This window comes from Daldinia loculata, assembly GCF_022478755.1.
Source record: "Daldinia loculata strain CBS 113971 unplaced genomic scaffold F4817scaffold_50, whole genome shotgun sequence".
Taxonomy (NCBI): Eukaryota; Fungi; Ascomycota; class Sordariomycetes; order Xylariales; family Hypoxylaceae; genus Daldinia; species Daldinia loculata.
Window position 1 is genome coordinate 123,686 of NW_026054904.1, and position 14,389 is coordinate 138,074.

The 14,389-nt window shown below is 45.3% G+C and overlaps 7 protein-coding genes across 7 annotated transcripts; 2 read left to right on the top strand and 5 right to left on the bottom strand.

Annotated features, from left to right (window-relative positions):
- Positions 1–635: 635 nt before the first annotated feature.
- On the bottom strand, positions 636–1,234 carry F4817DRAFT_318777 (uncharacterized protein; the record flags this gene model as incomplete). The annotated part of the gene is made up of 2 exons (XM_049300958.1): positions 636–1,135; positions 1,213–1,234. 2 exons carry the CDS (start codon positions 1,232–1,234, stop codon positions 636–638), a joined length of 522 nt encoding a protein of 173 aa, XP_049156198.1.
- A 1,147-nt stretch (positions 1,235–2,381) lies between these two features.
- On the bottom strand, positions 2,382–3,151 carry F4817DRAFT_367625 (uncharacterized protein; the record flags this gene model as incomplete). The annotated part of the gene is made up of 2 exons (XM_049307150.1): positions 2,382–2,872; positions 2,938–3,151. The coding sequence occupies 2 exons, from the start codon at positions 3,149–3,151 to the stop codon at positions 2,382–2,384; spliced, it is 705 nt and encodes a 234-aa protein (XP_049156199.1).
- A 1,179-nt stretch (positions 3,152–4,330) lies between these two features.
- On the bottom strand, positions 4,331–5,563 carry F4817DRAFT_318779 (Hemopexin-like domain-containing protein; the record flags this gene model as incomplete). The annotated part of the gene is made up of 3 exons (XM_049300959.1): positions 4,331–4,413; positions 4,479–5,297; positions 5,365–5,563. The coding sequence occupies 3 exons, from the start codon at positions 5,561–5,563 to the stop codon at positions 4,331–4,333; spliced, it is 1,101 nt and encodes a 366-aa protein (XP_049156200.1).
- Positions 5,564–7,051: 1,488 nt separating this feature from the next.
- On the bottom strand, positions 7,052–7,389 carry F4817DRAFT_360762 (40S ribosomal protein S21-like protein; the record flags this gene model as incomplete). Its single annotated transcript, XM_049306320.1, has 2 exons — positions 7,052–7,283; positions 7,358–7,389. The coding sequence occupies 2 exons, from the start codon at positions 7,387–7,389 to the stop codon at positions 7,052–7,054; spliced, it is 264 nt and encodes an 87-aa protein (XP_049156201.1).
- Positions 7,390–7,646: 257 nt separating this feature from the next.
- F4817DRAFT_346661 (uncharacterized protein) lies at positions 7,647–10,606 on the top strand. The gene has a single exon (XM_049304441.1). It carries the CDS (start codon positions 7,888–7,890, stop codon positions 10,267–10,269), a length of 2,382 nt encoding a protein of 793 aa, XP_049156202.1. The 5' UTR covers positions 7,647–7,887; the 3' UTR covers positions 10,270–10,606.
- Positions 10,607–10,663: 57 nt separating this feature from the next.
- On the bottom strand, positions 10,664–11,781 carry F4817DRAFT_367626 (uncharacterized protein; the record flags this gene model as incomplete). Its single annotated transcript, XM_049307151.1, has 2 exons — positions 10,664–11,454; positions 11,581–11,781. The coding sequence occupies 2 exons, from the start codon at positions 11,779–11,781 to the stop codon at positions 10,786–10,788; spliced, it is 870 nt and encodes a 289-aa protein (XP_049156203.1). The 3' UTR covers positions 10,664–10,785.
- A 1,630-nt stretch (positions 11,782–13,411) lies between these two features.
- Positions 13,412–14,031, top strand: F4817DRAFT_318784 (uncharacterized protein; the record flags this gene model as incomplete). Its single annotated transcript, XM_049300960.1, has 3 exons — positions 13,412–13,489; positions 13,620–13,886; positions 13,936–14,031. The coding sequence occupies 3 exons, from the start codon at positions 13,412–13,414 to the stop codon at positions 14,029–14,031; spliced, it is 441 nt and encodes a 146-aa protein (XP_049156204.1).
- Positions 14,032–14,389: the final 358 nt, after the last annotated feature.

A 14,389-nucleotide genomic window follows, 5' to 3' on the forward strand; every position in this document is an offset into this window, starting at 1 on the left:
GATGAGTTGCTCTACAATGGCCACGCCATTCAAGACGAATTTATGAGTTGTAAGATGTGTCATCTACACAACGCTATCATTTACAAATCGCCATCCTTTTTTAATTCGATCGAGACATTGAACGAGCATCTAAAGTCTGTCTTCGTATTTGCGATACGATGCGACTCCCAGAATTTAAATAAGTCGGGTATTATAGGGTCAGGAACTCGGAGTGTAGATTATTGTCGGCGTAAAAGTATACCTCCTTAGCTAGGTAGCTAGGTAGATAGAATTCGAAAAGTACCTACCTAAATATGAGAAGGAATAAAAAAACAATCCCTCAGAAGCCCACAGTCAAGATCAATAAACGAGACCGTCCTTATATCAAGGCTACGTATAGCCTCCACTAATAGTGGCAAGTATTCATTGATGACTATCAGTTATCAAATGATAGTAGCGCGACGAGTGGAGTTCGAACTGAACTCCTGAAGTGGTGTGCCTACGACTCGGCCAAGTGCCCCTCAAGGGGCGGCAGGTATTGTGGCATTTTGGAAAATAGATACTTGGGGGGAATCATGACAGGACCAAAACTAATCCATGATATTTGTTACACTACGTACCCAATCCAATGCTCACACGTCCTCGATTCGGTACTATTAATCATCCATGTCCATTTCATCATTTAGATTCATCTTCCTCACGCCTTCTCTAATGTTCTCTTCCTCGATCCCATCCTCCAGCGCGGTAGTGAGATCACCCATATTGGTATGCACATCGTTTGATAGACCGTTGTTGGAAGTAGAAGGTCCATCATCATTCTCATCATTCTCGTTGTCTTCCTCCCACCCCCCCACTAGTTCGTAAATCTCAAACTCCGCTTTACTCCAAAGGTCACCGGTCTCTCTGAGCAAGTTATCGATGCTGCGTGCGGTTCTGCTGTGTTGGCTGGGATCGAACGGAGGGCGCGGATTCTCTTGCCATTCTTTTCGTGCTTTAACTAGGCGCTCAAAGAACTGGAAGAATATCGACTCTCCGAGACTTCTTGCCCAGGGAATAGCTTCTTTCAGCGCGCTTAGGAAGTCCAGTAAGCCCCCGTCCTTGGAAGTTAGGTGATTGATGATTTCAGGTTTTACCCCAATGGTAAACATGTCTGCCACTGCGACAGCAAGAGTTAGTAATTATTCTGTAAGTACTAAAGGTAAGGGATATGGAAATCCATCCATGTTTGCTCACATGCTTGGTCAACAGCTCTCATTGCTTCCCTACTCGGCCTTTTGTTTGGCTCGGCAAATCATGCTCTCTCGAATGATATCATAACGCTGACGTCTCTGATACTTCTATGGAGCATACAGCGTGTAGGCGGATATATCATCCCTCCCCGAGGGAGAAATGACATGAGTTCATTCTTGTGTGGCATGATGACGAGGATGGATGATCTTAGTTACAAGTTTGCCGGGTCCAGGGAGCGAAAATGTATGGAAAAGAAGAACTTTTGATTCCGTAGTTAATTGTAGTAGGAATCCAAGCCTAGTAGCGAATCAATTGAAGTGATAGGAATAGATTTTAGGTATGTACCTAAGTATTTCAAGTTGGTAGCAGTGTTCAAAGTACATAGTGGCTTCATGACTTCCATTAGTAGTAGCATTCTGTTGTGTAAGTACCTAGGTATATTTGATATTGATATCTATCTACATGTAAGGTACTTCCATAATCTAGGCACTTGAGAGTTGGCTGTAGCGATCCCAAACAATAACACATGAAAAGGTATACCTAGGTACGTTCGAAAAGGGAAGGTACCATGGTAGAAGCATGACTCGGTTATGAAGTTCTCGCCCATCGCATTGACCTAACAGGTGTAGGGAAGGGTAAAATGCGGAAGAATTAAAGCATATAATATTTTTTAACGCAAACACCTGTACCGCTCCTCAGGGGCATTTGGCCAAGTGGTAGGCACACCATTTCAGGGGTTCAGTTCGAACCCCACTTGTTGCGCTACTATCATCATTTGATAGCTGATAGTCAATCAATTGGCAATGTTGCTGTTAGCATAAGGTTATACGTAGCCTGGGTATAAGGACCGCCTCGTTCAATTGATCTGACTGTGGGCTTCCGGGGGATCGATTTTTTTTTCTTGTCTTTTTCTCCTTTTTTATTTATTTTTTGTCTATTTAAATATGGAAAGTCCCATCATATCGCAAATATGAAGGCCATCATTAATTTAAGAATAGGTATTGTTGCATTCTGGAAAAATAGATACTTAGAAAGAATACCTTCAAAAGGTGTTTCTTCCAAAGCACTAACTAGGGTATCCCATTGTCAAATTGATGATTTTCATACCAAAAATCATTGACAGGACCAAAACTAATATTTACAGGCTATTTGTTACATTCCGTACCCAATGCTCACACGTCCTCGCTTCGGTACCAGTAAGTCCGTGGATTCATTCGGTTCTTCAGATTCATCTGCCTCACGCCTTCCCTGATGTTCTCCTCCTCGACATCGCCTTCCAACGCGGCGGGCGGCGCATCGGTCATCTCGACATCCATGGTATTAGATGGGCCGTTCGCATTGTCCTCTTCTTCATAGCCTCCCATAATTTCGTAAAGCTCGAACTCCGCTATGTTCCAAAGGCCTCTGATCTCTTTGTACATTTCGTCGATGCTCGTCGCCGTGCTGCAGCGATTAGGGCCCCAAGGCTCGCTGGATGTCTCGCGGCACACCATTCGCGCTGCGACTAGGCGCTCACACAGCTCAATGAACACCGACTCTCCGATATTCTGGGCCCAGGGGACGGCTTTCTTGAGCGCGCTGAGAAATTCCAGAAGGCCGCCGTTTTGGGCGGTTAGGTGGATCTTGATATCGGGACGTAGTCCCAGGGCGAACATGTCTGCCACTGCAGCAAAGGTCAGTAATTAATTCAATAGGCACTAAGGGTAAAGGGCTTCTCTATTTACTCACGTGCTTCATCGACAGGCTTGGTTGAAGATGTTGCCGCTTTGCCTTTGCCAGTCGGGATAAGTCCTGCTTTCTCGAGTGCCGTCACGACACTGTCGTCTTTACGAGGCTGGCCGAGAAGATAGCCTGTATGCGGATAATTCATCCCCAGCCCAGGAAGCACTCGTAAGAGAGACTTGAAAGGCTTTTTCTTGGGCTGTCTGCGTCGCCGAGGCATGGTGGTCGTGAGAGAGTGATGTTTAAGGTTTGATGTAACTACCTATGAGGAAGAGTAAGAAGTTCTGATAGTGATAGTATTGTAGTTGAGTGTTATGGGTAAGACTTCAAACTTGCCTAAGTTGAACTTGGAGGGGTTGTATTTATGGGCATAAGTTCTTAGGTACGTAAGTACGCCAGGTCAATGACTTGACAGGTTTGGCAGCAGTATCCCGCCGCCAGCTGCCTGTTGCTAAAGGATGGTATTTTCGCTATTTTAAGGTACGTGCAGAGTATAGGTACTCAATTCGGGTACTGGAGAGCTCACCATAGCAACCGAAAGTGTGATTCATATGTGGAGCTAATCATATCATTGTCACAAGGTGAGACCAAGAAGGTTGGAAGCAGCTTCATTATTCTGCGAGGAATTCTGCCCTAAATATAAGAGCCCGTGGATACACATACTAAGTACCTAATGCTTTGGTCTAGATGCCTCATCCAGAATCCGGAAAATCATCCGGCACCTATGTCCAGGGCGGGGAAGGACACTTGATGGCATTCTCCATGGAAAAGTGACCCGATGCAACGACATCTATAGCTAGGATAAGCCTCGCACCTTTGTGGGCGTAATGCAAAACGTCATGAAAGCGAGCCTACAGCGCTTGAGTGCCAGATTAGTCTGCCTTATCAAGCAACAAAAGATATTTATTTCCTCGTAATTATTAATTATTAATTATTAATACATCGCTTGTCTTTATATATTTATATATAAACTTGCCTGGCCGCGCATGTATCTTCCCAAGATGCGTGCCCTTTTATCGGCCAGCCTCAACAAGACCAAATAGCCTGGTACAATACGGCTACTTCATTGCCCAGCCACCCACTTAGTGACATACAACATACAACATTCGAGAAGACCTCATTTTTAACACGTATGGCCTTAGATCCAACGCATGCAACGAAATAAAAGCAATATAATCTTGCATCTTGTATAGACGTACAGGCCTTGCATCATCAATTCAATGGATTCAATTGACTGAACTGACTGAATTCCATACGAGGCTGGCTGTGTAATGAGGGTATTGCCGAGAGGACGGTGTGGGATTTTTAGTTAATGAGAGCGCACGCATCTTGGGAAAGGGTTATTGTGGGAGGAGTACAAGTGCACAGTTGATACCATTGACGTCTCTTGTCCGCAACTTTAATAAAACTTTGCATTTACAAGAGATGACCACCCTTCCTTAACAGGCTTTACTGCTCCTGTCAACTTATCTTGTGTGCTTGCTATATTAATTAAATAATTAGTATAACTATGGTAAATTTCCTAACATATTTAAAAGTCCACCTACCTGGATGAATTATCATCTTTAAATAATTGCTACCACTGAAGAAATAAGTATCGCCCCCGTGTGGACTAGTCAGTATTGAATCGACAGTCTTGAACGAGGCTTGGTCTAGAACTGGCCAGTTGCCTTGGATGGGCTTCGGGCCGGTACCAACTACCGTATCACCGTTGGTTCCTGGCCTCACATCGACGCGCACGTATTGACTGCCACGGAAAAAGTATGCTGTCCCGTCACTTAGGAGCACGGCAGCATCAACCGTGTTGAAGCCGACTTGTCTTAGCGAGGGCCACTCCTCAACGATGTTCTTTGCGTTGAACACTTTCTGCCTGGTGGTAATGTTGACCAATATGTACTTATCGCGGAAGAAAAAGTAAGCTTCATCGCTGTTCTTCGGGTTGGGAATTACAGCGTCAATAGCTAGGAAGTTTGCCTCGTGTAGAGCCGGCCATGCGTCGACAATGCTCTGCACCCCTCCGGGTGCTATGGTGTCCTCTAGGTTATGAGCAGTATCGAGTCTCAAGGTCACGAAGCGAGTATCGGCAAAGAAGATAGCTTCATCTTTGCTTGGAAGAAGCATGCATGCGCGTCGGATGTGTGAAGAAGGTAGTATTAGCGACGCATCAGGGTCTGATACTGGAGTATACCGACTCAGATTGCCGTTGTTTTCGTCCACGTCGTCCCGATTGTTGTCTGCATTACCTTCTTGATCTGCTTCACGACGTCGGCGAAGCTCATCGTGAACAGGGCCTGGAGCCTGAGGATTGTCGGCATCGAGATCAAAGAAGCGGATCCTATTAATATTTTCGGGAAGCTCTAGAGGACCTCGCCTCGGTAGTTGAAGGTGGCAAGGATATCGACCCCCCCATAAGCGAATATCTCATAGCGGTACCGGCCGCCGATAACAGGTGGACGCCAGATTTCTGCGATTTCACTTCTGTGGTCTGGTAGGACTGGCCTGGTAGTTCTCTTGGCCCTTCAGGGGAGACGACTAAACGATCAAGTCTGTCAAAAACCACTCGAGCTTCAGCTTCAGTAGCGTCCCTGAGCCAGGGGAGAGCCGCCCCGACAAATAAAGATGCGTCGCACATACTTGACGTTATGGCGAGAGTTGTGGGGTTCTTGTAGCTCTAAAAACATTAGCAGAGCCTCAGTGAGGATAAAGAGCATTAAACCGAACCGTTTCGAGGTTTGTTATAAAAGAGGTAGTGGTTGAAGGCCAAATATTTCACATCGCAGGGAAAGAGTATAAATACAAATCTACAGTTGGCTGGTCTCTCAAGGTAGGAATGCTTATGGCTTTAGACAGCGTCGTAATACTCTTTGTTTGGGTTCAAGTGCATAATCGAAGGCTACCTACTTGTTGTCACAGACTGTCGTCTCTTTCGAAAAAGTGTGTTATTTGTGCATGGCGAAGTCGCACAGCATTCAATATTGACTCCAATCACATAATTTATGTACCTAATGATACAACATATCAATCAAAATAAACTTCCGAAGGGAAGACAGCGGCACTTAACACAAGTGGGTTCGAATCCCGCAGTGGTTACTGAACTAAATAGTCCCACTCAAGGTTTCCTTTGGCACTGCCGGGCGCTGGTGAGGGCGGTTTCGGCTCGTTATAAGGTATGATCGACGGGGTTTGTCTTGGCCAAAGTCAGCTACCTAACGCCGCCACCAATCAAGCAGAGTAGTGATATAGATGGAGGGGTAGAGACATTAAAAATATCCAAATTAATATAATATTCGTAGAAACAAATGATGACTAAGATGATAAAGGACCATATAGCCCATATATTGACATCAAGGGTGAAAGACACTGGATTGGTTTTGTGGAAGCTTAGATATTTGAAGGCTGACGTATAATTGACTGTAGCTATTGGAATGGCATGTCATAACAATCTAACGGAGTTGGCACGAAAAACGTTCAAAGCTAGTGTTCGTGGACCGAATAGAATATATCTTTGATAGAACACGACCTAGATTTGAAACGGTAGCAGTTAAGGTAAGCCTGCACGTCGTTTATCGGTACTCTACATTATAAAGAGAAACTCTTCAAATCTGGGAGCTGGAAGGTAATCTATGCGCCATCTAAAATACGTCCAGGGGCATCATCGGAAACGGGTGCAGGTGGGATACACGACAGGCTTAAGTTAGTTATGAAGAAGGAAATATGTTTGACCCGTATCTGTGCTGTAATGGACGTCTCGAGCATTACGGCTTTTTCAAGGCCATTGTTAATCTTCGGCACGGAGGCTATCGAGGTAGCCCCAGAATCCTCGCCCATGGGGTCACTCGGAGGTGGACGCGAGAAGACTTCGCCAGCCGTATGGGATTTAGCAGCGTATTACTGGGATCAAGAGAATTCAAGGCGCGAAAGGGAATCGTTTGTATTCGTTCCGAAACGTGGATATGGCGGTTTATCTAACCGGCTAGATGCAGCATCAAAAACAATCCCATGCCGACCATACAGTCATGAATTCCCCGTGAACACCGATGCCTATCTGTAGATTCGTTAGGAGACATGGTAGAGGCCAGGGCAAACAGCTGAAAACTCACCACCCAGATGATAAAGGAATTTATCGCACGGCGCTCCAGACGTTCTTCACGAGACCATCCCGCTGAGCGAGTCTGTTAAGAGAATCGTCGCTCTCACCCATGGCGCGCACGAATCCGCAAAGGGCGTAGACGTGGTTCTCGCCCTGGATCTGTCGGCCGTTCTCATCGACCTTGGCAATGGAGATCTGAACGGAAGCGTGGTCCTTGGCCTTGATGATGCGGTTGGTGGCGCTGCACTTTCGGGGGACGTACCTAAGCACAAAACAATCGGCGTTAGCAAGACCCTCAAAGATAACAAATTACATGAAGCAATTGGGTATTCTCACAAGTCCACGATCTCTCCCTTGTCGTTTTCCATTTTTGCGGCTTGTCGACTGTAGTAATCGGAATTTGCTTGGTGGTTGGTGCGGTCGTGGAATATCGCAAGGGGTGGATGTGTCGTGGGTGAAGCAAGTAAATCAACTTGGAGATTTTGACCCCTCGAAAATACAAAATTCTTGTTTGGTGGGCGGTGGGGCTCGAGCTCGGGTGTAGGTCACGTGAATACAGGTCAGGTGGTTTCGAGACGATTTCGTGGCAACTAAACAGTAGTGGGTCTTGGCGTTTTACCGTTTACGGGCTTTGTTAGTGTTGCTGCAACCTACGCGTATGTAACAGCGAATTACTTAACTCAACCTACAATTGATAAACATCATTATCGGGTTTCACTCAATTTAAACCTCTTCAATTGTATATACGTGACATGTTTTTTTTATGACAGATACGATCTGCTACGAAATTTCCCACCATCCTGTCGATCAGTAAAATCCTTGGTTGCGCTTGGCGCATACCGATATCCTTGCGACTTCAATTCGCCATGTCGACAGCCGACGTCTTTCTGTCGTCTCCCGCACCCCCTGCAAGGGTCGACTCCTATGATATGTCATCCTCGCCGGATCTGCCTTCTATAAACGAGATATTCTCTAGTAATCCTAAGAGGCCTCCGCTGCGGAGTGGAAACTATGCACCGCCGATACCCGATGATGCGCGTACTACATTTACAAGTGCTGCGAGTCTATTGCGAGAAGCGCCTGAGATTGATATAGAGACCGATCAGATCACTAACTCACTACCACGGAAATCACGTGCTAGCAAGGCCAACGAGAAGAGAATACCAACACCGGAGACCGTTAATGCACTTGTAGAGACGCCTATTTTAATCGAGTCATCACAAGAAAAGCCATGGCAGAAGTTCAAGAGCAAGAAGTCAACCTCACAGAGCGAGCAGCCGCCTATTTCGAAGGCCCGTGTTACCAAGCAAACGACTAAAGGTAAACAAAAGGGGAAGACGGATACAGTTTCTAAGCACTTTCCCGCTAAAGAAGGTGTCGGGAAACGGGCAGATGAGAAATCGGATAATAGCATAGTAGCACAGAAGTTGGATGACCAGATCACAAACGATCTTCACTGCTCGGAACCTGCTTTAAGACGGCGAAGAGATTGGACCCCTCCGCCCCCGAATGATCCCATTCTTCTTGAATCCGAATCAGATAGCCGGGAATTGCACTCGTCAGTTGACCGAGGATCGCGGTCAAAGGACGTATTTGATACACTCTTAGACCGATATGGATGCAAGGATACTACGCCATCTACCACATTGGAGCGATTACAGCAATCAGGTACCCTAGAGAAGCGGAAGTCGATCGAACCCGTTTCAACTGACGTTGGTATCGGGCAGCGTCCAAGAGAGACATCCCCAGCTAAGGTGGTTAACACGAAGAAGAAGACTAGAACGATCACGGAACTGGCGACTGCGCCTTATATGCCACTGATGAATCCCGAACTTGACCTTACAGGCCCGGCCACAAAGGAATCTCTACTGAGCTATTTCGATGAGGATGGTGCTGTCAGGGCGCTTGTTGATCAACAGACGATTGTCATGACGCAGAAGAAAGGCAAAGCCAAAGAAACCAAGGCGCCAGCAAAGCCTAAGCGCAAGAAGAAATCTGGTACAATGGATAATCCAATCCTATTGTCTCCGAACTCCGCATTGAAGCAGTCCTCTAACCAAGACTTCGTTTTTGGAACGTCAAGCCAATTGGTTAGAGAAGAATCTCCCACGACTCTTCGAGATCTGCAATTGGCAATACGAGCCTCGAACCAGGTCGATTCAGACCCTTTCGCCGATTCTGATAGTCAAGGACTTTGGCATGCTAGCGCAAGAGATACCGATGGTGAATTAATGAAGATCGATGATGTTGAATTAGTCAGAGGATTACCTTCATTACCCCGGACCCAAGGACGACAGCAGTATTCGGACGAGGGATTTGTTGATATCAATGATATTCTAAAGTCCTCAGATATGGATGAATCAATAATTACCCCACCACAAAAATCCCACTTTGCTGTTTCTAGTGCGCAGCCTCCCCAAACTAATAGCGAAGACCCTACAGATCTTACAGCTGAGACCAGCAAACCGCGTCCGGATTTTGAGCTTCTCAACGATGCACAGCTTGCCACCCAGATCGCATCTTATGGGTTTAAACCAGTGAAGAAACGCCAAGCCATGATAGCTCTTCTTGACCAATGTTGGGTTAGCAAAAATCCTGGAGTTTCTGTCGTCCACGCCAATTCTATGTCTACCTCGTCCAGCTTATCTGCCCCCAAGAGGAAGCAAGCAACTACTGCTCCACAACCGGAAAATCCTCCAAAAAGACGAGGTCGTCCAAGGAAGAACTCAGTAGTTGAAGCTTCAACATCAAAAGCCGCAGCACCAAAAGCAACTACCACAAAGAAGCCTCGCGGGCGTCCAAAAAAGGACGCTGTAAAATCTATTGAGATCGCAGATTCCGACTTGGACGAATCCATCTCATCGTCTTCAAGGGAATCATCTCTAGAACGAGACCGGATATTCTCCTCTCCACCGGCAGTGGACCTCTCCCTCTCAGACGAGGCTGATCTCTCCTTAACAATGTCACCAACAGAGCAGCAAGCTGGCCTATTCAGACATATAACCAAAGCCGTGACATCAGAACCGCGCTCGCAGGATCCGTCACAGCCGTCCTGGCACGAGAAGATGCTGCTCTATGACCCCATCATCTTAGAGGATCTCGCCGCTTGGTTGAACGCCGGGGCGTTAAGCGGGACAGGGTACGACGGTGAGGTTTCGCCTGTTGATGTGAAGAAGTGGTGTGAGTCGAAGAGTGTTATATGTCTTTGGAGGCAGAATACGCGCGGCAAGGAGAGGAAGTGGCACTAAATGGGACATGAGCGAGCTCTGACAGTCTAAGCCCCATTTTTACCATTAGAAGCACATGTACCCAGCTGCTTTTGGTACCCAGGTTATTTGAATAAATGCACAAGATTACGATTTACTTTCCTCTCCTTTCGACCAGTGGTTTTGACAAGGGCTGCGCTTACTAGGCATATTCCACGTACATGCAGTTAAACTTCTTGATGGGGCATCGGGAGAAAAGGGTGCTCTCATCATGTACAATCACTGACTTTCGTAGCTTACTCTAGGTACCTAAGGTCTAGAGTCCAGGAAGGGACATATAAATTATTACCATACCTACGAGGTCCACCCCGTAATACTCACTGCGCGTGCAACTCTCGAAACATCCTACATTTCTTATTACTTTACGTTTACGAAGTATATATACGCAGTCACATGCATCTATGTTTAGTAGTGTAGATCATAGCCAATCCCATTTTATTTACCTACCTGAGGTACTCATCACCACATCTGACTATATCTCATCGGTAGGAATCCGATCTAATTGCAGATAAATGATAACGACATCTTCATGAGGGCGGAGTTATTGGCGTAGTCATGATGTTGATGTTGATGTATATTAGGTACAGGGCTGGCAACTGTACTCTGTTTCCCATGAGATTCGGATACGGGGATAGTGTCGTTAGGGTTACGGGCTTTGAAATCAGCAATGAGATTGGCCATTGTTCTTCGGCTCTTCTGATGTCGAGGTGCGGGGGTGGTGTTCCAAATGTTAAGTCTGTTGAATCCGAATGAAGGGGTGTTTTCCATTGGCTCGTCTCTGGAATTACTTAGAGGAAATTGAAATACAGGGTCGAGGGAAATATTCTCGTACTTTTTGTATTTGAATTCGCCCCCTTGATATTTAAATCCGGGGCTGAGGTAGCTGTAGGTGTCGCTATTCCCATGATACTCAGATATCGGGCTCTGGGTAAGGTCGATTATCTCGTTCGTAACTGGCCAAACATCAGCATTGGTGTTCCGTTGGCTGGCTTGCCTTGGGGCCTCTTCGGCTAGGATATCAGTTCTTGCTTGCTTCTGATCAGTCGTTTGATGGAACGTCGGGACTTCTTGAGTCGCCCGCTCCCGCCCTAATCCCTGTTTTCCCGCACACTTCTCGCACTCTTTGAATCTATAGCGAGATGGTAGTTCGTCTCCACAAGTCGAACACTGATAAAAGTTAGCGAATATTTTGTACGTGCGGAAGAGGGGGTCTAGGCTTGTTGAAGGAAATATATTCTCAACCGTTCAATGATACGAACTAAGGATTAGGGGATAGAAATGTGGGATACGTACCTTGTCCCTCTTGGGATGTTGTGGTTTTCCTCGCTGCCGATCTAGGTAAGCTTGTCTGTGTCTACCACAATATACACTACCCCGAACAGCCTCGCGTCTACAACCAGCAATGTCGCACAGCCAAATGAGACATCTACTGCGCAATTTTCCGGTGCTGCCCCCTGAGTTCTCGGGCTGTCTTACGCTGCTACTCGGTCCCATGGCGAGTTTCTGTTGAAGTTGAGTTAGGCTTATTTCCTATATTGTTATTAGTAGGTAAATGCCGTTTAGTATTTCTCCGTATAAGTGTACCAATAATCGCTTATTACCTTCAGCGACTTTGACTATTTCGTGGGTCTTTGTTTTAACTTCATTATATTCCTACTTAGGCAGGTAATAGAGGATAGAAATAACGCCTTTATCTTAAAGGTAGGCTCTTATACAAGTAGGTATCCTACACCACTATCAGAAGCGATGGTGTATGGTTCGACGTACTATTAGTATATGCTGCAACTGTCTGTAGGTAAACATTAGAAAATGCCGTTGATGTATAGATATAGTTCTGTCACTCCGATATACATTCTATCCGGATAAAGGGGTCGTTAATGGGATATAAACAATTAGGACAAAAGCCTCCGGGAATACATGAAGAGTATGTTTTGTACTCAATTCATTTAGTGTATCAGACAATGAACAATGAGAACAATCTATTATCTAATTGTTTCAGAATGGGTAAAGTTCACTATGCCCTTTTCACCGTCCTATTCCTAATTGACGTGGCTTGCTAAGTTGTATAAACCGGGGAGTAAAATACGGTAGATGAATATAGATACATCAACCTTCGTAGTATATGTTGTTTCAATTATTGGCCTACAATTATATTCTTCATTACGCTAGATAAATAGGGTTAAAAGGATCTACATGGGCTCATGAATGACTACCGAAAGGATGGTTCAACTAATCGGTAGTTGAATACTATAAAATAAACAAGGATATTCAACCTCATGAATAAATTAGATACTAAAGTCGGACTGTGACGTGCCCATTGATGCTTAACGTTTACTGCATATTTCGAGGCTAATATATCCAAAGAGTGAAACTACTGGCTTTGCACCAACTCTCGGACAGTGGTTGCTAGTTGAGAGCGTTCTTCGAGGTATATAAGTCATTGTCCAACTGACCAGCTGCCCAAGGTACGGTCCAAGGAATAAAAGGGACGCAAGGTTACGTACTACAGGCCGTTTATTCCCGCCTGCCTGGTCACAGACCTCCCTGGATTAATCCTACACGCGGTGCCAATGTCAGTGACTCAGGTTTTTTGTACCTCCATCCGTACCCTGATTCGTACTTCGATTTTAAAATCCAAGTCCAGTTCGAGGTCATATGAATTCCTTACTTTTTAACATCCCTGCATCTCTTCGAGACCACATAAGGATTTCCCTCCAAGCATCTTCGAGTCTTCTGGGTATCTCAAATATCAGAAAACTCTTCCCCATTCATATCTACATTACGCATCGTAAGTCTTCTCATTTCCCTGCCAACAAACCGCGCGTCAACATTAGATGTCAACATTCCCATTACTCCATCCCTTAAAATCCTTCTCATCAACGATTCATACCTCAGATCCTATCTACAGTTTTTCTTCTCGTTATGCACACTTCACTTTATATTCCTCTACACTTCTTGTCCCTCGCCATACCTGATCTGACTTCTAATAGTTCCAGCCTTCTTCAGTCGATATCTTCCTGCAAAGGCCTACTCTGCTGAGCAGACTGACTCAAGGTAAGTAATACCCCCACCCTCCTTTGAGTTTACTCTTTTACATACTTTATTAACTTAATCATACAATTAGATGTCTTCCTTGAAATCTCGTTACTATCGCTTTGGCGATAAGGACTATACCCAGGTCTCTGGCCCTCCACTTCTTACAGTAAGTCCGCATTCAACTCATTTACACTCTATACCGTAACATCCCACCCCTATCAGCGTCAAGTGCACTTTGATATTTCAGGCTGGACATACTCAGCGGATTCGTTGCTAATCGATATTCGAACCTATAGGAAGAGGAATACGCTTCGCACCAGTATGCAAACCGTCGTGCCATTGAGCGTCTTGACCAAAGCCTCAAGGAAGTTACGGACCACCTAAATCACCAACTGAAGGATGGCTCTTTCACTACTATTGTGGAAATTGGTATGAAACTGAAGGAGATCATTGAAGAATGCCAAGAGGTTCGTCGGATTGTGCAGGACGACTCGACCTGCTTCAATCTTAACCCAGGAAAGGGTTACGAGAGCCCCGAGATCATCCTACGCCCTGCTAGAGACGTGAGTAAAGATGACGATTATTACAAGGATATAAACTAATTAATCTTAGGAACAATTTGTGACAGTCATGGTCGTTATGGTTCCCGTCATCCTCCTGTTCCTCCTCTTCACTTCGCCTTATGCTCTGCTCTGGAGAATTTTTTAATTTACACAACCAGGGGTCTGTTACTGGGTGTATATCCAAAGGATGAGGCTGATGACAATAAGATAGTTTTCAATAATTGAGGCCTTTCACCAATAACATGCTACCACATGTTTTCTTAGTTATGTAATATGTCCTAGCTTTACGCGCTGATGGTGGTATGGCAACGGATATAGTGATTTGTCTTAGTAGTTCGCGAATTATGTCAATATTTATTAATATATCATCGTATCGTAACGGTATGCTGCCTATAAAATCTTAAATAATATCTTCTATTTACTTAATACAATTTTCAAGCTTCAAATGTCCTAACCCGAAATTTGAGTATATGCGTAAACCTTGGGTGCTAGGGCGTCTAAAA

Coding starts and splice junctions, on each gene's coding strand:
- F4817DRAFT_346661 (XM_049304441.1), top strand. CDS start 7,888: ATGTCGACAGCCGACGTCTTTCTGTCGTCTCCCGCACCCCCTGCAAGG.